Source organism: Chanodichthys erythropterus, chromosome 24, assembly GCF_024489055.1.
Source record: "Chanodichthys erythropterus isolate Z2021 chromosome 24, ASM2448905v1, whole genome shotgun sequence".
NCBI lineage: Eukaryota > Metazoa > Chordata > Actinopteri > Cypriniformes > Xenocyprididae > Chanodichthys > Chanodichthys erythropterus.
In genome coordinates, this window is record NC_090244.1 from 7,892,842 (window position 1) to 7,913,195 (window position 20,354).

General features: G+C 38.3%; 1 protein-coding gene across 4 annotated transcripts in view; it reads right to left on the minus strand.

Annotated features, from left to right (window-relative positions):
• Positions 1 to 1,435: 1,435 nt before the first annotated feature.
• The window catches only part of furinb (furin (paired basic amino acid cleaving enzyme) b), a 99,924-nt gene continuing 81,005 nt past the window's right edge, over positions 1,436 to 20,354 (minus strand). For all 4 annotated transcript variants that reach the window (XM_067380391.1, XM_067380388.1, XM_067380389.1 and 1 more), the window contains 8 exons: positions 17,947 to 18,159; positions 13,450 to 13,550; positions 8,120 to 8,223; positions 7,904 to 8,021; positions 7,517 to 7,696; positions 6,736 to 6,860; positions 6,099 to 6,227; positions 1,436 to 4,552 (listed from right to left, as the gene is read on the minus strand). In XM_067380391.1, the coding sequence (XP_067236492.1) occupies positions 3,900 to 4,552; positions 6,099 to 6,227; positions 6,736 to 6,860; positions 7,517 to 7,696; positions 7,904 to 8,021; positions 8,120 to 8,223; positions 13,450 to 13,550; positions 17,947 to 18,159 (1,623 nt within the window). In that variant the 3' untranslated portion in view covers positions 1,436 to 3,899. The remainder of the gene's footprint in view (positions 4,553 to 6,098; positions 6,228 to 6,735; positions 6,861 to 7,516; positions 7,697 to 7,903; positions 8,022 to 8,119; positions 8,224 to 13,449; positions 13,551 to 17,946; positions 18,160 to 20,354) is intronic.

Here is a 20,354-nt window from a genome sequence, read left to right on the forward strand (position 1 = left end):
GTGCTGCGGTTTTGTCATCTGCTGCTTTAAAGCTCTTGAGTGGATTCTGATTGGCTCAATGTTTTTATCATTCATCAGCTGGAAAAAAATGTCCTAAAACGATTCCAATGATATTGTTTATCTGTCTCGTTATTACAATTACACAAATATATCATATGGTTTTTGAAGACTTGGAATACATGGGGCAGTTTTATATTGCTTCATTTGTTATTTTTGGAGCTCGACAGCTCTTGTATTCATTCTATGAAAAAGAGCAGTTGTGAACATTGTTCAAAACATCTTATATGCTCAATAAGAATTAAACACAGGTTTGTAACTGAGTTTTCACTGCAATAAGATCAAAGCAAATTTGAGAGTAAATAAGTAATAAGCTTATTACAGAATTAAGCTGAACTCAAAAGCACCTCATCTGATATACTCATGAAGTGTTGAATAAACAAACTCACAATAGCTCCACAATTCCTTATATTTTGCTTCAGATGCAAGTCGAGCATCAGTTCAAACAATCCAGCACCACCTACTTGTTCTGAATGTCAGCAGAACCTCTGAAGAGCACGTTGAGCCTTTCCTCAAAGAACATGACAAATACATTACACCGCACTACATTCAGCCTAATAGAATCATTTCAAAAGAACAGAAATAGTGCCTCGTCTCACAGGAACTAAAGATCTGCGCCTCTCGTTCGACCCATTAACGAGACTGATAAAACCTATTAAGCGATTGTGGAACATCTAAGGAGGATAATAAAGTGCACACTGCAGATTTCGGCAACGCTTGAAGTAAAAATACAACACTGCTAACTGATGGCAGGACTGATTCTTGTACCATTAGTCAAAGACATGCTTCTTACATTAACGTTTGGATGGCAAATCAATGGGAGTGAGCTGAGCATGGTGGAAATATATTTCCAATATTCCCCTAGAAGAGCAGTGAAGATGAGAAACAACATGACATCACTCTCACGAGTAGCTGGACCATCCATATTTCTGTCTTATTGCTCAATTAGTATGTATGTAGCAGCCTCAGTCTCACTTATAATGCCAAGTAGGCAGAAGCTTCCAGTGCTGAATATGAGATCCAGTTCCTCCCAGCTGAACTAATTACGGAAAGCATTTTAAATGTGCCATTTCCATAAACTAGATCTCTCCTCCCTCTTTAGGGAGCTGGAATAAAAAAACAGTCTGTGTAGGTTTTCCTCTGCCGTCATGGAAACATTGAAAGTTTAGGCCATCTTATAAAGTACACATGAAATATTGATGATTCTCCACTGCACGCCTCATGTAGCGAAATGCATAATGTGTGTGTTATTAATTTAGACTGATGGTGCGTGTCTCTGTGTGAATTATGGCAAATTGGCATCAATAAAAAAAAAACATTTCAACAGATATTCAAGTACTTTTAAATGGCATTAAACACAAATGCAACAGATGTTTGTAATTAATTTAATGACTGCAGTATTGACAGCAGCAACAAAACTGTTAAATGCTTTAATGCAGTGCTGAAAGATCTGTTAAAATGAATCACCCTCATTGTGTTTTTCCAAATGCTGCTATAACTGAGAATGGCAAATGTCTGCATTTTAAGGCATCATAGGCGTGCATTGGGTGCTCTGAGCGACATTATGCTGCTTTCTAAGATAATTACTCTTAAGTCAGAATACATGTAATGCATGTATAAGGTAATCCCAGAATGCATTGAGACAAGCTCAGTGGACACATTTATCCATAGTAGGTTGATCCTGTAGTAGTTCAAGCACAAAGTGATGACACCTTTGGTAATACAGTAGATATACTTACATTTCATTAAACATTTCAAAAAGTATGGATAATAAATGTAATTAAAGGATTAGTTCACTTCAGAATTAAAATTTCCTGACAATTTACTCACCTCTCCATGTCATCCAAGATGTTCATGTTCTTTCTTTAAGTCGAAAAGAAATCAAGGTTTTGAGGACAACATTCCAGGATTTTGAAGGTCCAAACTGCAGTTTAAATGAATAAATTAGCTTCAAAGGTCTCTACAAGATCCCAGCCGAGGAATAAGGGTCTTATCTAGCAAAACAATTGGTTATTTACTAATATACTTTTTAAACACAAATGCTCATTTTGCACTAGCTCTGTGATGTGCAGACGTAGGCAGAAGTACTGGGGTTGGGCGAAAAACTCATCTTATTTTCTCCAACTTCAAACTCATCCGGCATCATTGTTTTACCTTTTTTTGTAAAGGCCGTTTGACTTAATCTTTGCATGTTCGCTTTGTAGACACTTGCTCGGTACTTCTACCTATATCACATGTGATCTTTTCAACATGATGATCGCATCGCAGAGCTATTGCAAGATGAGCGTTTGTGTTACTCTTATTCCTTAGCTGGGATCTTGTAGAGCCTTTTGAAGCTGTACTGAAACTGCAATTTGGACCTTCAACCTGTTGGTGGCCATTGAAGTCCACTATAGGGAGAATAATCCTGGAATGTTTCCTTTGTGGCTGCCTATGAAGAGCTCTCCAAATATGTCATATATGAGGTTCTCTTTCAGTAAGCATGCTGCCTTAGAAGGTAGCTGCCTATGCAGGCAGTATACTAGCTTTTCGGACCAGTTGAATTGTAGGGTTTGTAGTGCAATTGTATCTGTGTACCACTTAAATGTCACATGATTATGAAAGAACCCAACTAGAGGTCCTCAAATACGAGTTGAATTCATGTCTCAGTGCTGACATTGACCTTTTGCGAAATATATACGACACACTTCCTCTTGAGGCTTCTCTGTGTTAGCGCAGACAAGTTTTGAAGTCAAAATCTGATGTGAACATCAATAAAATAACCTCTGGGACAAAGTTTTCTTTTTGTTCAAACACTAGTATTGAAAACCCATAATAAATATCCACTGAGCCATTTGAGAAAGAACAAGCTAATTAGCTCAGAGATATAACGGACAAAACAAACCTAAATGATCTAAAAAAAAAAAGTACTGTAAAGTAAAAAGTTACGATGAAACTTTTGACTCAAAAAAAAAAAAAAAAAATCATAAATGTGATGTTTGTCAAGGTTTTTCTGATTGAGAGCTCCTCTTATCAACCAAAGATGGTGCTGTATCAAGCTTGACTGACAGATAAGATCTCTGCACGTAGAGCTGCGTTTTACTTCAGCATTTCGATCGTTTGTTTGTCTGTGATTCCCACTGTTCTGAATCCGTGCCGGAGGCTCTTAGCAGGCAGAGGTTTGTGTGTGTTATCTAATTCCATGCTGCTATGGTTCACTTCGCTGATGTTGTTGCAACATTTCTATTGCAACAAATTATGCACAGTTAAATCATCCCTGATCCAATCAGTACAAATGTCCCGCAGCTGCCTTTGACTAGCAGAGAGAGCAGAACGCAGATATTGTTGTTAGGACTTATCGCACAAATGAAGAAGTAATGGAAGCTGCAGAAAGTGCAAGAAGTTTTGTGCATAAAACAGTCCAAACTTTTAATAAAAAGTCGACTGGAACAAATTACAGCCCTTTTCGTGTTACAAAGTCTGATCAAAGTTTACTCAAAAGCTGCACGCGCACAACAAACACATCTACGCGCTGTGGCCTGCAAACAAACACACACCCACTGATGTTATTGATCCTCTTTAGTGGTTCAAATCTCAGGGCATTAGAGCCAGACCAATAAGACAAATAAAGGAGAATATAAAGGGAATCATTCAGCGCAGCAGAGATGTCCTGGGTTTAATCGCATTCGGGTCAAACCGCAACTGCAACATTATAGCTCATATACGGCGTTCTCGCTCGCTCTCTCACACACACACACAAACATCTCGCAGTTGCAGTAGATCTCCAAGTCTAAGCAGTGCAGATTAGTTCTGTATCCCATTACGAGGAAGACAGATGTACAAAAAATGCCCTATAGGGGGTGCTAAAGAGCACTCTGAGTCCGTATAAAAGCAGTCTTTTCGCTGTGATACTCCAGCTCTTCGCTGTCTGACTCAGAGTTCATCGCCGTATCCTCGTCCCCCCACACAGTGGGGATTCCCCGGTAGGACACTTTTCCCCGACTGAGTCCAAAACCAAAGCCCACTCGTATCCCCCCTCCGCCTGTGTCCGTCACCGGCAGTTTGGTCCTCCGACAGAACGGGGCGCTGGCTGCTCCGGAGTGCAGCTGAAGCAGCACAAAAACGGCTGCGAAAGTGGCCAGGATGAAGGCACAGCTGAGCACCGCCACCAGCGCCGGCAGTCTCGAGGACAGCCCAGGTTCACGCAAGGATTCCTCCGGGTTTGGATCCCCCTCGTGCTGGAGCACAGGAATGCTGGGGGATTTCCGCTGCACCTGGTTCTGGTGCAAGCAAGAAGTGACTGCTAAGTGACTATGGGGGGGACAGGAAAGACATTCGTTCTCCCCGGACCCGAAGCATGTTAGACAGGCCGGGTGACACGGTAGGCACGCTTGTACGGTGGAGTGCTCCACCCAGTTGTCCAACGACAAGTTAAGCACCTGCGGCCCAGAGCTGAAGCCGGGAGGGCAGGACTTCACACAGCCTTGCAAGAAAAGAGAGAAACCCGTGCTGCATTCTGGAAAACAGAGATCAGAAGAACGCTTAATCGCAGATGTAACAAATCTGTAAAGAACATGAAATAGCATTTTAAACTTTTTTACTTCTGTAATGTGACAATTTTGTGAGAAACCAAAAGGATTGTGGGCTATGATATTATTGGTTTTAATTATTTTTCCCCCACTCATGCAGGCTTGGTTATGTCAGCGGAAGAGAAATGGTTGTTTCAAAGGTTGTGATGAAAGTGAATATGGAAATAAACATTTTGACAAAACTTAAAAGTTACTTTTAAAAGTAATGCATTACAATATTGCTTTACTCCCTAAAAAAGTAACTAATTGCATTACTTTTTATGGAAAGTAATGTGTTATGTAATAATAATAACAACATATTAATAATTATATTAATAACAAAAATTATTTTTTTGCAAATGTAAAGACCCTTTTACACCAAAAGTGAAATGAATAAGCCTCAGGCTGAACGAAATGCAAATTCACATTAACGAATTGGAATTGGATCATCAAAGGTCAGCATCAAAGACATTGGTTAATAAAGTAAGATTAAATACATAAAATATATTTGTTTAATTTAATATATTTAATGATTGCAGGCTTGTGTAATATTCTGAGATTGCATTTCACTGTTTTTATTGATTTTGGGGAATACTGACTGTTTGCTTGTGCAAGTGATAAGAGTAAATGCATGTTCACATTTAGTCTCTGCACTTATTCCCAATTTCTGAACATGAGGACAGGAGAGCTGTCAGTCAATACATGGGAAAACAAAGTAACTTGAGTTACTTATTTGAAAAAGTAACTTATTTTGTTGTAAATTTAAAAGTAATATGTTACTTTACTAGTAACTAGTACATAGTTTACTACGCACTATGATCTGCATACTTTAAAAAAAAAATCACATTTTCATTAGCATGTTTCTGGAATAAGACCAGGTACATTTATTAAAGTTAATAGGGTCATTTCATGTTGTGCTCTCATTTCTGTCCCTAAAGGGACAAATTATTCAGCTAGTAAAATTCAGTGGTACCAGCAGTAACATTGTGAACGCCTTATGAAAAATGAGAGAAATAACTTTTTAGCAAAGTTTGTACTGCAGGCATAATATGAGGCCATGATGGAAAAATCCATCATCAAGTCTCTACAGCAATTACAAAATAACACATAATCAAGCATTCGTTTAACAAAATTAAGGTTTGTTTACTGCCCTCTGAAGGTTGGAAAGGTACGTCTTGACATCAAGAAGAGGCTGAGCATTTAAAGACGTTCCCCCTTCTTTAATAATGCACTGTTTATCTAATTTAAACCTCTGGCATCACTCTGAAGTGTTTTGCATTATTTATACTCATAAACATATATTAATATTCATAAGCACAACTGGTAGTCATACTGAGACATATGAACATTTCTATATGACAGAGGTTTTGCCAAGGGAATTATTATATGTGTGTGTGTAAATATCCTTCTGATTCTGAACCTATAAAAGCTTGTCTATTAAGGGTTGTGTATAGTTATTTGTATGGCCTTTGGTCCAGGGCATGTGTGTCTTACCGATGCAGATCTGCTGGGTGTCAAAGGTTTTGCAGCTGTTGTTTGAAGGCCGGGTGTAATCGGAAATGGACGGATCCGTTGCACTAGAACCGGTGCCATATAAGATGAGTGTGAACTGAGAAAGAACACCTGTGGAAAAGACCTTGAACTTTAAAGATGCTTTGGCCATCAACAAAAAGCCAAATGGCATTAACACAGCACAAAAATCCTTTTCTTAATCTTTTTTTTTTGGGGTCTTGTTTTGCAGTAAAAGTACTCCTTAAAAACAGATAATATTTCAAAAGCAATTTATGTAAGATAGTAAGACTTGTTTTCAGAGAAAATATCTTGAATTAAGTTTATTTTTTTCTTATCCGACTGGCAAATTGTTTCTTTTTTCTTTCAAGCATAAATCAAACAAATTTTTTGAGATTTATTCTTAAAATGAGAAAGAGAGAGAGAGAGAGAGAGAAAACAATTTGCCAGAGGGGTAAGAAAACTAAACTTCATTCAATATTTATACTCTGAAACATCTTTTATCTTCTTCCCAACCATTTTACTTTTTTACATAAATTTATATTTGTTTTAAAGGAGGTTTAGATGTTTGAAGTAAAAAACAAGACAAAAATACTGATTATGAAAAAGCTTATTGCAGTACCATAGTCATTAAGTCCGGCCACATTCTCGATTTCCAGGGTCCATTCTCCCCGTGGATCCTCGTCCCAGGAGTGAGTGGTCATGAACGCCCAATCGTTGAAGCCTTCGGCTGAGTTATCCTGAGGCCTGAAGACAAACAGAAGAGAAGGAAAATCTCTATCTGAGAATGTGCCAATAAAATGAATTGAGTGTGTATTTACAATACAAATAATTATGTTTCATAAACATAATGGTGTGAATTGTGTTTGTATGTGGCCAGACAAATGCGTAAATGTGTTTTTTGGGCATCAGATGCTACATGGTTGGTATTTCTGAATGTGTTAACACTGGGACAAGCAAAAGTATTTGATGGTATACTATGTGCAGAGAGCATTCCCTCAATATCATTATCTCAGATATTAATACTTTTATTCTGCAAAGATGTAATAAATTCAAAGATGTAATAAATTCATAAAAAAGTGACAGTAAAGACATTTATAATGTTACAATATATTACTATTTCAAATAAATCTTGTTCTTTTGGACTTTCAAAAAAATGTTGAAAAAAATATATAATTGTTTTTAACACTGACAAAAAACCCCCCAAATATCAACATATTAAAATGATTTCTGAAGGGTCATGTGACACTGAAGATGCTGAAAATTCAGCACAAATAAATTACATAATTTTAAATTGTAATAATATTGCACAATATAACTGTTTTACTGCATTTATGATCAAATAAATACTGCCTTCAATCAGTGTATGCAAATGAATGTATGCTAATAACGTGTTTGTTTACCGTGGAGCAAGTAGCGTGGAACGAGTTCCTAGCGGGCTGATGAGGTGAACAGCCAAGTTTCCTCTGTGGTTATATGAGAGGGTGAGTCTGGCCTGCACATGCTCCAAAGAGCTCACAAAGTCCGGCTGCCCAGAGCAGGCCTCTACAATTCTGTTGAAGATCAGGTGGTTTCTTATGTCCCTACAACACAGAACAATCTGAAATTATACTCCACTCTCACAATTAACTGCATGATGAACCATAATTTTGCTGTCTAATTCATGTATCTAGTTTGCCTGTCCTTAAAAGGTGACCTCTGGCTCCCCAGGTACCCGGCATTAGTTGGCATTACCTATCTGGTGTATTGATGTATTGCCTGTGCTGCATGAGGTGTTTGACCTTCCTTACCTGGGCTCGGTCAGCATATTAATGACACATTTGTGCTGGGGCCCAATGCTGGTCCAGTTCTGAGCCAAAGCGACCATGGCACTTGCATCCAGCAGACCATAGCCGTAAGAATGGCTCACTGCCACATTGAGAGAGAGAGATGGAAAAAGTAACAAGGTTAGACATATCCAATAAATAAAGAGCTCTAATTGACTGGCTACGTGAATTGTTATTTACCTAATCGGCCCACACCATTGGTCCTCCAGTCGTTGGTTATTAGGTGGGCGGGACGTGAGGTTCTTACTACGAGATGCTGCATGTCTCTCCAGGTCAGGTTCATGCTGGTTGTCACCGAAAAAAAAAAGAAAAGTGACAGAGTATTACATTGCAGCAGGGAAACAGATTTATTTTTATATTCAAAAGATAATTTGCACATAATTATCCTATTGGATGTGACGGGGTGTCTTTTTGAAAGACACATAATTAAAGCTTTTCTTTTACCCGAGTCACAGAAAATTGCAAATGGATATATTCCGTCCTGGGGGCCATGCATCATTTTGTAATTACACGGCCGACGAGGCCCTTTTTTTTCAACTAAAGACCCAAAATTGTATTCCCAGAAAAAGCATCAATATCAGATTCAATTTATAACTTTATTTCCTTGGTTCACGACTCCAGCTTATTTGTTTTGTCGGCTGTTGCTCTGCATGGCGGAAAAAAAAGGGCTTTGGGACTAGTGAGTGACCCCCACAGGCAAGGTTGAAAAGCCCTGTTATTTCTCAACAGGGTATTTCAGGGCAAACCATGTCTGCGATTCGACAAAGCACTGACAAAAATACTTGCATGACAAGCCATTTTCACCCAAATGAAATGGATTTCGCGTAAAGATATGCTGCAGAACAGTATAAAAACATCCTTTTCTGGCATCCGTATATTTTTCTGGGTGATTTATGAAGAAGGTGATCCAATTCATAAGCTTTCAATATTTTTGACCTGACTTAGTGTGTAAATTCATGTCACGTACACAATTTATAAACCTAAAGCCACAACACAGATGCAGCGATTTACATTCAGTGATTAATAGATGAAATTAATAGACTACTGAAATTTTCATGTTGTACATGGGAGGACTTGCACAGATATTGAACAGATTTCCCTTCTATACGGATGAAGTGTCAGTGCTGGAAAACATGCCAGACCCTTTAAACATACTGGACTCAAACCAGGAATGTGAAAATTAATGGAGAGTGGGAGGAATAATGTCCTCACCACCCCAAGTTTTCATAAATAACAACAGTATGGCTAGACTTGCAAAGCAGCACTAGATCACTTCTATTGTAAACAATAAATTACAATAGAAGCTCTGAGACACACATTCAGTTGGCAGACATCCCAATTGTAAAGTTGAGATGCAAAAGCCACTAAACTTCTGTCAAAAAAGAGATATGATATTGAGACATAGTACATAGTATACGTTTATCAAATACTTTCACTTCAAATCCGCTGAATCCCAGTGTTAACCCATTCTGAAATAAAGGTTCGTTGGCAGAAACCACTAAACGTCACTTCCCTTTTCAGCAAAAGCCTCTAAGTCCACAGAAGAACCAATTGGAAGATGTTAATAGAATCAAGATTTCTGTCATGATCACCAGTGAGAGTGCCCTTTCAGCCTCTAGAGGGCACTCCATTCCGGACTCTCGTTTCCACCCATTGCATTCACTACATTACCCATAACGCACTCCATGGACTCATTATCCCATGTTCATTGCACCAGCTGTTTTGTATCACATCATTAGTGTCTGTGTATTTATACCTGGTTTGTTTCTGCCTTTGTTTGTGGTTCTTTGTTTAAGGTTACGTGTACTTCTGGTTCTCTTGTTTGGTTTTCTTTATGTTATTTTTGTACTTGTTTGTGTTGGACTGATTTCACAAGACCCTTGCCTGTTTGGATTACGTTCTGGATTACCCTAATAAATTGCTGCAATTGGATCCGTCTATTGTTTCTGTGTGTACCGTGACAGAAAGAACCACACCTATGCAAGGATCCAGCAGCAGGAGACTCCGGTCATCAGTGGGGGCTGAGGAGGCTCAGGCCCTGTTGTCCACCCTTCGTCAGATGAGAATGGGAGTGCGGGCATTCGTCCAGAAGTTCTAGTCGCGGGCGGAGGGGTATAGTCTCTCTGATGCGGTCCTCAAGGACACAGTTAATAATTGTCTGAATGATCCTCTGCCGCAGTGTGAGATGGAGCTGGCGGGGAAGTTAAATTTTTGGAATTTCGCCAGTTACCTGTATCTGCGTAGGGAGGGACGGATTCAATGATCTCCAGTACCCGTTCCAGCCCGTGACTCCGCTCTAGCCCGTGTGTCCTTTCCAAGAGCCCACTCCAGTCAGGGAGTCCGTTCCATCCAGTGAGTCCACTACAGAGCCTGCTCTAGCCAGTGAGTCCACTCCAGTCCTGCATGCTCTTCCTGTCAGTACTATGATGGCCAAGAGGACTGTCTTCACTTTATGTTTTGGCGGCCTTGCGTGCCTGGAGGATGCACTCGGAGCGGCCCGAGCCCGCTCCAGCCAGTGAGTCCACGCCAGTCCTGCATGCTTTCCCTGTCAGTCCTGTGATGCACTCAGGGCAGCCCGAGCCCGCTGCCGTCCCAGAGCATCCATAGCCCGTGAAGACCGTTGGAATCTGCCTGGTCAGTTCCTCCGGCACCACCCTGGCAATCAGCCAGGATTCCAGACCCGCTGGAACCAGCCTGGTCAGTTCCTCCGGTGCCACCCTGGCACTCAACCAGGATTCCAGACCCGCTGGAACCAGCTTGGTCAGTTCCTCCAGCACCACCCTGGCTTTCAGTGGGGCGCCCTGGATCTGGCCCGCCATCCCTCCCCCTGATCCTCCTCCGGTCCACCTCCCTCCTGAGTTTTTTGGATTTTGGTGTTTTGTCTGGTGGAGCGTCTGGTAGCCGCTCCTTTGAGGGGGGGTAATGTCATGATCACCAGTTAGAGTGCCCTTTCAGCCTCTAGAGGGCACTCCATTCCGGACTCTTGTTTCCACCCATTGCATTCACTACATTACCCATAACTCACTCCCTGGACTCATTATCCCATGTTCATTGCACCAGCTGTTTTGTATCACATCATTAGTGTCTGTGTATTTATACCTGGTTTGTTTCTGCCTTTGTTTGTGGTTCTTTGTTTAAGGTTACGTGTACTTCTGGTTCTCTTGTTTGGTTTTCTTTATGTTATTTTTGTACTTGTTTGTGTTGGACTGATTTCATGGACTTTGACCCTTGCCTGTTTGGATTACATTCTGGATTACCCTAATTGCTGCAATTGGATCCGTCTATTGTTTCTGTGAGTACAGTGACAGATTTCAAGCAGAATGACGGTGTGCCTATGAGCCGTCTTTCAATTGGCAAGCTGCAAGTTTTTATCCTGCACACATGGACTTAGCTGGTTTTTGTAGCAAAAAAACAACAACAAAAAGTCAAATTTGTTAAATACTAATGAATTGACTAAAGTGACATTTTTGAAAACAAGGCATTTCAATAATTGACTAATAACCTTTTCATTGCCATTAAAGTAAAATTACTGAACCTAAACACAGAAAAAAAATGCTCAATTAAAAGAAAAGATGTCAGACAGACTTAGAGGATTTTGCATGATTATTTTTTTAAAAAATTAAAAAAAAAAAATTCAACAAGGATGCATTAAATTGACCAAAAGTAAGAGTGAGACATTTAGACAGTAAGACTTTTTTTTAAAAGCACACTGACACAGAAACTAGGAGAGGTGTGGTATATGTTAAGGTATGTGTCATGATTTCATTATAACTCATTATTATTATTATTATTATTGATATCACTGTCCTGTCATCGCAAAACATCATAATCGCCATCTTTAGCATTACTAATGTTTTTAATGACTATTGTTGTTATTATTATTATTATTATTGTTGTTGTTGTTATTAATGTTATTATATTATCACTATTGCAGTTGTATTGTCAATTTGTCAATACAAAATTATCACCATTACCATATTTAGTATTACAATTATCACTGTTGCCATTATTATTGATACAAATGTTATTGTTATTATTATTATTGATTTTACTTTTTCTGTCAACACAAATATTTTCATCACCATCTTCAGTATTAGTACCGCTTCTGTTATTATTATTAATGTTATCTATGATTGTTACTGATATTACTACTGCTGTCAACACAACTTATCACCATCTTTAGTATCATTATTATAATCATTACTGATACTACTGTTGCCATCATCACACAATATTATCAATATTAATATACATGCTATTACTGTTTAAATACTTCTACTATTACTACTATTTGTCATTTCTGCTTAGTTTTCATTGCTGTTACTATCACTGCTGTTTTATTGTTGTTTTTGTGTTTTGTTGTTGTGTTTTGTGTTCACCCTATGTTGTAAGTTTTGCACTCCTAATAAAAAAAAGAAAAAAGAAAACAGTAAGACATTTATAATGTTGCAAACAAAATCTACTCTTTTAAGCTTTCTATTCCTTAAATAATCCTGACCCTGACCCTAACCCTTTTTCATGGTTTCCACAAAAATATTAGCAGCACGAATGCTCTCAAAATTAATAAAATAGGAAATGTTTCTTCAGTAAATCGGCATATCGATGATTTCTGAAGGATCATATGACACTGAAGACTAGAGTAATGAAACTAGCAATTCTTTGCTATTGCAGGAATACATAATATCTAAAAAAAATATTAAAATAGAAAAAATGTTTTCAAATTGTAACAATATTTCACAGTATTGCTGTTTTACTGTATTTTCAGCCTTTGGTAATGTTCTATTACAAATTAAAATGTAAAATTAGTTCTGAGATCCCCTGGCCAAGCACTGGCTCAGGCACAAGCATTTCAGTGGAAAATGAGTATGACTTTCTTATACACAGACATTCAAAAGTCACCTACAGCGCGACAGCACAAAGACTTCCGCCTGATGAAAAGAGTTGTGACAGAAAGAGAACAGAAATGGAGGTCCTTATAAAAAAATGTTCCCAAAAACGTCCCCCGTCTCTCTCATTGTGGGGCAAGCAAGATCAAAGCCAGACCCAGTGGGGTTCACAGCCCTGAACAGCAGGGGCCGAACTCACACATAAACAAACACTGTGTGCGAACCAGAAGCCCCGAGACTCCACCACACACAAAAAAGACAAAGAAACCTGACGCTTGTGTGAGACGTGATTTCCATGTCTTATGACTGCCTCACAGCATACAGGATAAAATTCTCTGCAGGATCTTTTAATTGAACATGATGACTTGATGTTGTATAGGGGCCTTGGGGTCAATCGGCGTTGAATGAGAAGTGTAGATTGGCAGCCATCACACGTCTCTCTCTCTTTTTTTTTTTTTTGGATGAGCTATGTCAAGCTGATGTCAGAGCGTGTCAGAGGGCTGAAGATGATGTGCACGGGGTAATGAAGTATAACCGATGAGGGGGAATGATGGACAGGAGTGGGTAGAACATGTGTGCATATGTCTATCCGTAGAGACAGGTGTCATGGTTGTCATCACTCACTTGGCCTCCAGAGCAAGAGCGATGATTCCAGCAGCCAAGGGAGCCGAGGCGGACGTGCCCGTGTGCGAATCTGTGCACTTCTTCCTCAGGTCCGTCGTCACCTGCACACACAAAGTTAGATGGAAAGGTCAGTTGTGTTATTGGCCAGTTATCAGAAAGGACATTGGTTGAGGCTATATATAAGGTGTTGGTGTAGCCGTCTATCAGCCAGAGGCGCCTGCGGCTTCTGTGATGAGATGTGTGACAGCTCGAAACACTTAATAAGCTGGCACCTCACACATGATGGTTTGGGGTTTTAATCACGCCATAGGACACATGGGAACATGCTTGTGTGATTGACAACGGTCAGGATGAGAGGAAGTCTAGCCTGAGGCTACAGAACCATCAGAGCATACACAGGTGAGTACCTGCCAGACACCCACACACACTCCTTCTCTATCATTGTTTTATTAGTCTCTGTCCCATTCGGTCTGATTTTAAACACATACAGACACATACACAAACACAAAATCCCACCCCACTGCTGTCGGCAAGATTGCGTCCATTTTTAAATTGAATCTGTTACTGCCTTTGTCATCCTAATGGAACAGGGGGTCTCAGAAGAGACAGAGGGGGAGCTATCGCAGTCAAACATACAGGGACAGACTTGACATCGAGCAAACAAACACTCTAAAGCCGTCCGAAACATCTCGGATGAGCTTCAGTGAGCTGGCAGAGATAGACCTGCCTGGAGAGTCTGAAATCACTTTCACAGGAATGAGCATATCAGAGATTCAAACAGATTCAACTACCCACAGCACGAGAAATCCTATTTTCTTCTCAATGTGAGTGTGAATTTGAGTGAACTGAATGAAATTGGTCAAATTCTCAAGTTATCAGTTTGAATATTTATGAACTATTTTTTTTTTAAATACTATTTATTTGTTCATTAAAAACACCTAAAATATTGTGAGTTGGTTCTTTGGATCAGATCTTTGAAACAATGACTTAAATGGATTATTCCAATTACAATGAACAGATCATTCACAAATCACTGAATCAAGCCTTTGAATTAATGATTCAACCGCATCATTTCAATTCAAGTGAACAAATCATTCAATCATAAATCTTTGAATCAATGGCTGCATCCGAAAACTTAGGCAGCTGACTTGTTGCCTTGCAGCCCTATCAGGCAATGACTTTGAAGGCACAAAGGCACCTCACGAAACTCATTTAGGACAGACTTCTGAGGCAGCATAGCGGTTTAATGATCTACAACAAAATGGCACAAGCTTTGATGATAACTAAGCGAATATTTAATTACTACAACAGTAATTTCTCATTAGAAAGGACATCAAAAGTGGAAAACAAAGTTCAAAAACATACATTTACACACAAACTGACCACCAACCTCAACTTTCAAATATCCTTATCTTTTAGCTCAACTGTCACAGAATGGAAAGCACAGGATTGTGGGATATCAAAGGCAGTGAAGGATACATCTATGCTGCCCTTTAAAAAAAAAAAAAAAAAAAAAAAAACGATGAAGGTATCTCAGAAAACAGGAAGTGAAACTAACTTTGGATTCGGATGTGTCCTGATGCCTTCCTACCTTGGAATGCATCCTCCAAAAGCAGTTTTCGATGCAGACAATGACTCAACCGGATCATTGCAATTCCAGTGAACAAATCATTAATGAATCACTGAAACAGGTCTTTGAATCAATGACCCAACCAAATCATTCCAAATCATTCACGAATCATGAATTATATTTTTGAATTACGGACTCAACTGGATCATTCCAAATTCAGTGAACAAATCAATCATAAATCAATGAAATCAACCAAGTAAATGAAAATATATACTGATTCAACAGCACATCTATTTAAGAACCAAGGAGATCTAGGGCAGATGTCAAAATTTTTCAGTGAATAATGACTTGCATATCGGTCTGCTCCTCACACAACTGCTATTTTATGACCTTAGAAGACTTAAAGCAGAACTATGTAACTTTTTTTACATTCATAAATAGTTTTCTAAGTCCTTACGATGGTTAATTGACTTGTAGTGGTGTGTTTGAGGTGAGCACTAACCCCCTCTGGCACGTCTACACCAGAAAACGCTGCATCGACCCGACACAATCTCGCCCTTATGTTCACGTTCACGCGAGAGTGACAAAATGCTTTACGGTAATTCAAAAACAATGTATATATTATGACTTTATAAGACAATTTTGAAAATTACCCACCTCCATCGAGATTTCTAGTACTGTATTTGCAAAACTACTGCGCTGGTGAGCGTTGTAGTCGTTGTAGTCCAGAGCTGCGCTTAGAGTATTTACAACAGTGTGATTCACTGAAGGAACCTGTAGGGGGAGCTTCGCAAATCTTACTGAGTTCCGCTTTAAAATACTACACAAGATGTATGGAGCACTTTTAAAGTGCTTTATAGAGATTGATACCCCCAGTTCACTTTTATTATATAGAAAAGAGTGACTAGGAAATTCTTCAAAACAACATGAGTGTAGTGCTGGGCGGTACACCGGTTCATACCGAATACCGGTATTTTTTTTTGTTATGATATAAATTTTGATGATACCGCAATACCGGTATGTGTCGCTTAACCAATGTTCAGAACGTGTATGCAGTGTGCATGCGCACATATTTCATCACGTCTTTTTCAAATGAAATGTAACGTTATGCAAAGGACACTGATACAACCGTACGTTTGATCACGACCGCGATGACCGATGGGTTATTCTGCTACACAGAAGACGATGTAAGTTAGTAAATAGACTGACAATTCAAAGAAGAATGGGCAAAAAATTAACTGCTTTATTCTTTCTGTGTTAAACTTACGTGTGTCATTTGTTCAGAGACTGTAGTGCTCTTAAATGTACTGAAAATATATTTAGACAGTTTAAATGTTCTTCCACGTTTTGGCAGTTTGTTGTTATATAGTGTTAGATTTTTAAAATGCTTAAGGTTCCCTCAACTCTTTTTTTTTTTCTATCTCCATGGTCGTATTTTAATATTCATGTGTCTGTAATGAGTGTGTTGCAGGTCTGTGTTTTATTGGTTGCACAGCATTTTGTAAAACTGTATTAACTCTAGTGTGGAATTTGTCTACAATATTCACTCATCATGACAGTAAAACAGGGCATTCTAGTCAATCTACTGCATTATTTCCTTTCTCAATCAGTAGAAAATGTGGTTAACGGCCGGTCATGCATAGGGGAAAAAAATACTGTGGTATACATTTTTGGTCATACTGCCCAGCACTACATAAGTGTTAGTATTTGACAGATTTTCCTAAAAAAAAAAAAAAAAAAAAAAAAAAGTGTAAACTGATAGCAAAAATGCTCATCAAGATGATCCAAAGACAAAGACGATCAAGATAACTTTTAGAACTTTTGAAGGGCATCTTTTTTTATAGGCATCTTTTAGCCCAATTAACTTGCCCTAATTAAAAAGCCTACTCAGGCACTCTCAAATACAGCTTATGCAGATAAAATGACGAGAGGAAGACTTGCAAATAAGAGCCAAAGAATCTGCAATGCAGCATGTTTGGTATTCAAAAATTGCTGTCTCTGTCTTTTGCTTTTTCACTTGGTCTAATTTCTCTACTCTTTCTCTCTTTGCTTTTTCAGAAACCCTTTTCTCATTTCCATTCTTGGAGGACACACGGGGGACTGAAAAGCAGATGTGTATGGCATGCAGCAGCAGCACCTGTGATGGGGAAGTTTTCAGAAGCTACTCTAAAGTGATTTTTTGCCTCCTTAGGGCATGGCGTTCTTGAGCTCTTTTTCATACAGCCCACAGGAAATCACAGCGGCAGATGTGGAAATCATTTCACCGCCTGACACTTCATCTTCACAGCACGCTGAACAGGGTGGCGCGCAATCACTTACTTTCCCCATGTACAGTCGTGACGTGACCATTTAAACCTTGTGGAAAATTTGGCACTCTCGAGATGTTTGCTCTGACATTTACAGTTCTGCTGACAACTGAGAATGGTAGTGTTTGTGTGAAGACATGAAGGTCTGTCAGTGAGCTGTTAACGTGCAAATGCTGCAAAGCTGAAATGTGAATTTATTCTATTTATGGTACCTTTAATGAGACGTGGTTATAGCAATGTGTGTATGAATTTCACATGATCCTTCAGAAATCATTCTAATATGCATTTTTGCAGCACAAGAAACATTTCTTATTATCAGTTTTTCAAGATTCTTTGATGAACAGAAAGTTCACAAGAAAAGCATTAATTTGAATATTATATATTAATTTTATAGTTCATGTCAAGTTCATGCTTAACACACACAAAAAAAATATTTAAATGTAATATTCATAAATATTAAATTATAAATATTCACAATATTTATAAATATATATAAAATTTAAAAATAGAAGATTTTCTATGTGAAGATGCAGTTTCACATGTGTCTCTGTGTGACTAAGCTGAAGATGTATGAAGATTTGTTGTCACATATGAACATATGAATGAGTGTTAAATACATACAATCTGTTTCTCGTTGAGGTTTCCGCTGCTGTAGGTGGTGGCGAGGGTTGAGGAACAGGCCTCGCTGTACCATGGCACATTGCCGTACTGCGTGGTGCTGCTGATGGATAGCGTGTAGATACTGTTGGTGTATCCATCACAGTTGCAGCTGTCCCGCTCTCGCCCTCCATTACCTGATGCCCACACGAAGATGGAGCCCAGCCCACCTCGACCCTAAAAAAGATGCACACAACCTCGTCATTCACTCTTTTCAACGTACAGTTTACTACTATTCACAAGTTTGCCTTTTTTTTTTCAAAAGAAGTCTATTATCCTTAGTAATGCATTACAATGTTGTGTTACTCCCTAAAAAAAGTAACTAATTGTGTTACTTAGTTACTTTTAATGAAAAGTAATGTTACATTTCTTTTGCATTACTTTTTCTCACCTGAGCCTGGCTTGCTTGTTTGTTTTTAATAACAGCAAAAAAGTTATGTTTTTGACAAATTTTAAGGCTCTTCCACACCAAAAGTGAAATGAATAAACCTTAGGATGAAGGAAATGCATATTTACGACTATAGTAGAGGGTGCAGCTCAAACAAACCTTTCAGCTGTGCTGCCATTTTGGATTAAAGGAGAATATTAATAAAATCCAATGGCTCAGTGAGGCCTCTTCTGCCAGCAAGATAATTAACACTTTCAGTAGCCAGAAAGGTACTAAAAACATATTCAAACAGTTCATGTGACTACAGTGGTTCAACTTTAATATTATAAAGTGATGAGAATATTTTTTGTGTGCCAAAAAAATAACTTTTCAACAATATCTAGTGATGGGCGATTTCAAAACACTGCTTCAAAGCTTTACGAATCTTTTGTTTCGAATCAGTGAAACATGGCTTCGTTACGTCATAAGTGTTTAGAAATTTCAATAGTTCACGTAACTTTGGCAGTTCAGCGATCTGAGTCACTGATTCGAAACAAAAGAATCGTAAAGTTTCAAAACAGTGTTTAGAAAATGGCCATCACTTTAAAAAAGTCATTATTTTGTTTTTGTTTGCCGCACAAAAAGTAAAGTATTCTCGTCACTTAATAATAATAAGGTTGAACCACTGTAGTCACATGAACTGTTTTAAATATGTCTTTAGTAGCTTTCTGGGCATTGAAAGTATTAATTGTCTTGCTGGCAATACAGGCCTCACTGAGCCATCGGATTTTATGAAAAATCTTAACTTGTGTTCTGAAGATAAACAAAGGTCTTACGGGTTTGGAACGAGTAATAAAGTAAATAAATTACTGAGTAATAAATTATAGAATTTTGATTTTTGGGTGAACTAACCCTTTAATAAAGCGAGATTAAATACATAAGGTGTATTTGTGTCATTTTACATATTTAAATTATTACAAGTTTGCATAAAATTCTGATTGCATTTCACAGTTTTTATTCATTTTGAGGAATACTGAATGTTTTCGTGCAAGTGAGATGAGTAAATGCATATTCTTATTTAGTCTAGAACTACAATACCCATCATATTCACACAGCGCACAACACCTCTGCACTTTATTTCTCTCAACATGAGGACATATAAAGACTGTCAGTCAATAAATGTGAAAACAAAGTAACTTGCATAACTTATTTGAAAAAGTAATTTAGGTATTTTTTGTAAACTGAGTTACTTTCCTAGTTATTTGAAAAAGTAACTCAGGTTACTTGTAATGTGCTTCCTCCAACACTGCTCACCAAGGCTACATTTATTCAACAGAAAATAAATAATTAAAGCTGCTGTCCGTGATTTTTGGCCCTCTAGCGGTTAATAAACAGAACTGCACGCATCTTGCGGAGGAACATTGTAGCTACTTTTCTCTGTGTTTGTCTATGGCGAGTCACGCAGTTACTGTGATACTCTGCGGTGAGTCCTACCAGTCTGGTCTGAAATAGTAAGAATATAAACACTTATTATAAGTGTACCATAATGATTCAGGTTAAGACAAAAACACGGTTTGGAAAATGGATTCATGTTGTATATTCTCATTATATCATTTTTGTAAATTTTTAACACAAAAAAAGTTGCGGACTGCAGCTTTAATAATGATTTTGTGAAATTACAATTTATGCAAATCTGGCAAAGCTGAATTTTCAGCATCATTACACCAGTCTTCAGTGTCACATGATCCTTCAGAAATCATTCTAATATGCTTATTTCTTATTATCAACGTTGAAAACAGTTGTGCTGCTTAATATTTTTGTGGAAACCATGATACTTTTTCAGGATTCTTTGAAGAACAAGTTATTTATTTGAAATAGAATGTTTTTTTATACAATTATGAATGTCTTTACTGTCACTTTTGAGAAATTTAATGTATCCATACTGAATAAAAGTACTAATTTCTTTAAAAAAATCTTTCTGACTCCACACAGTAGCATAAACAGA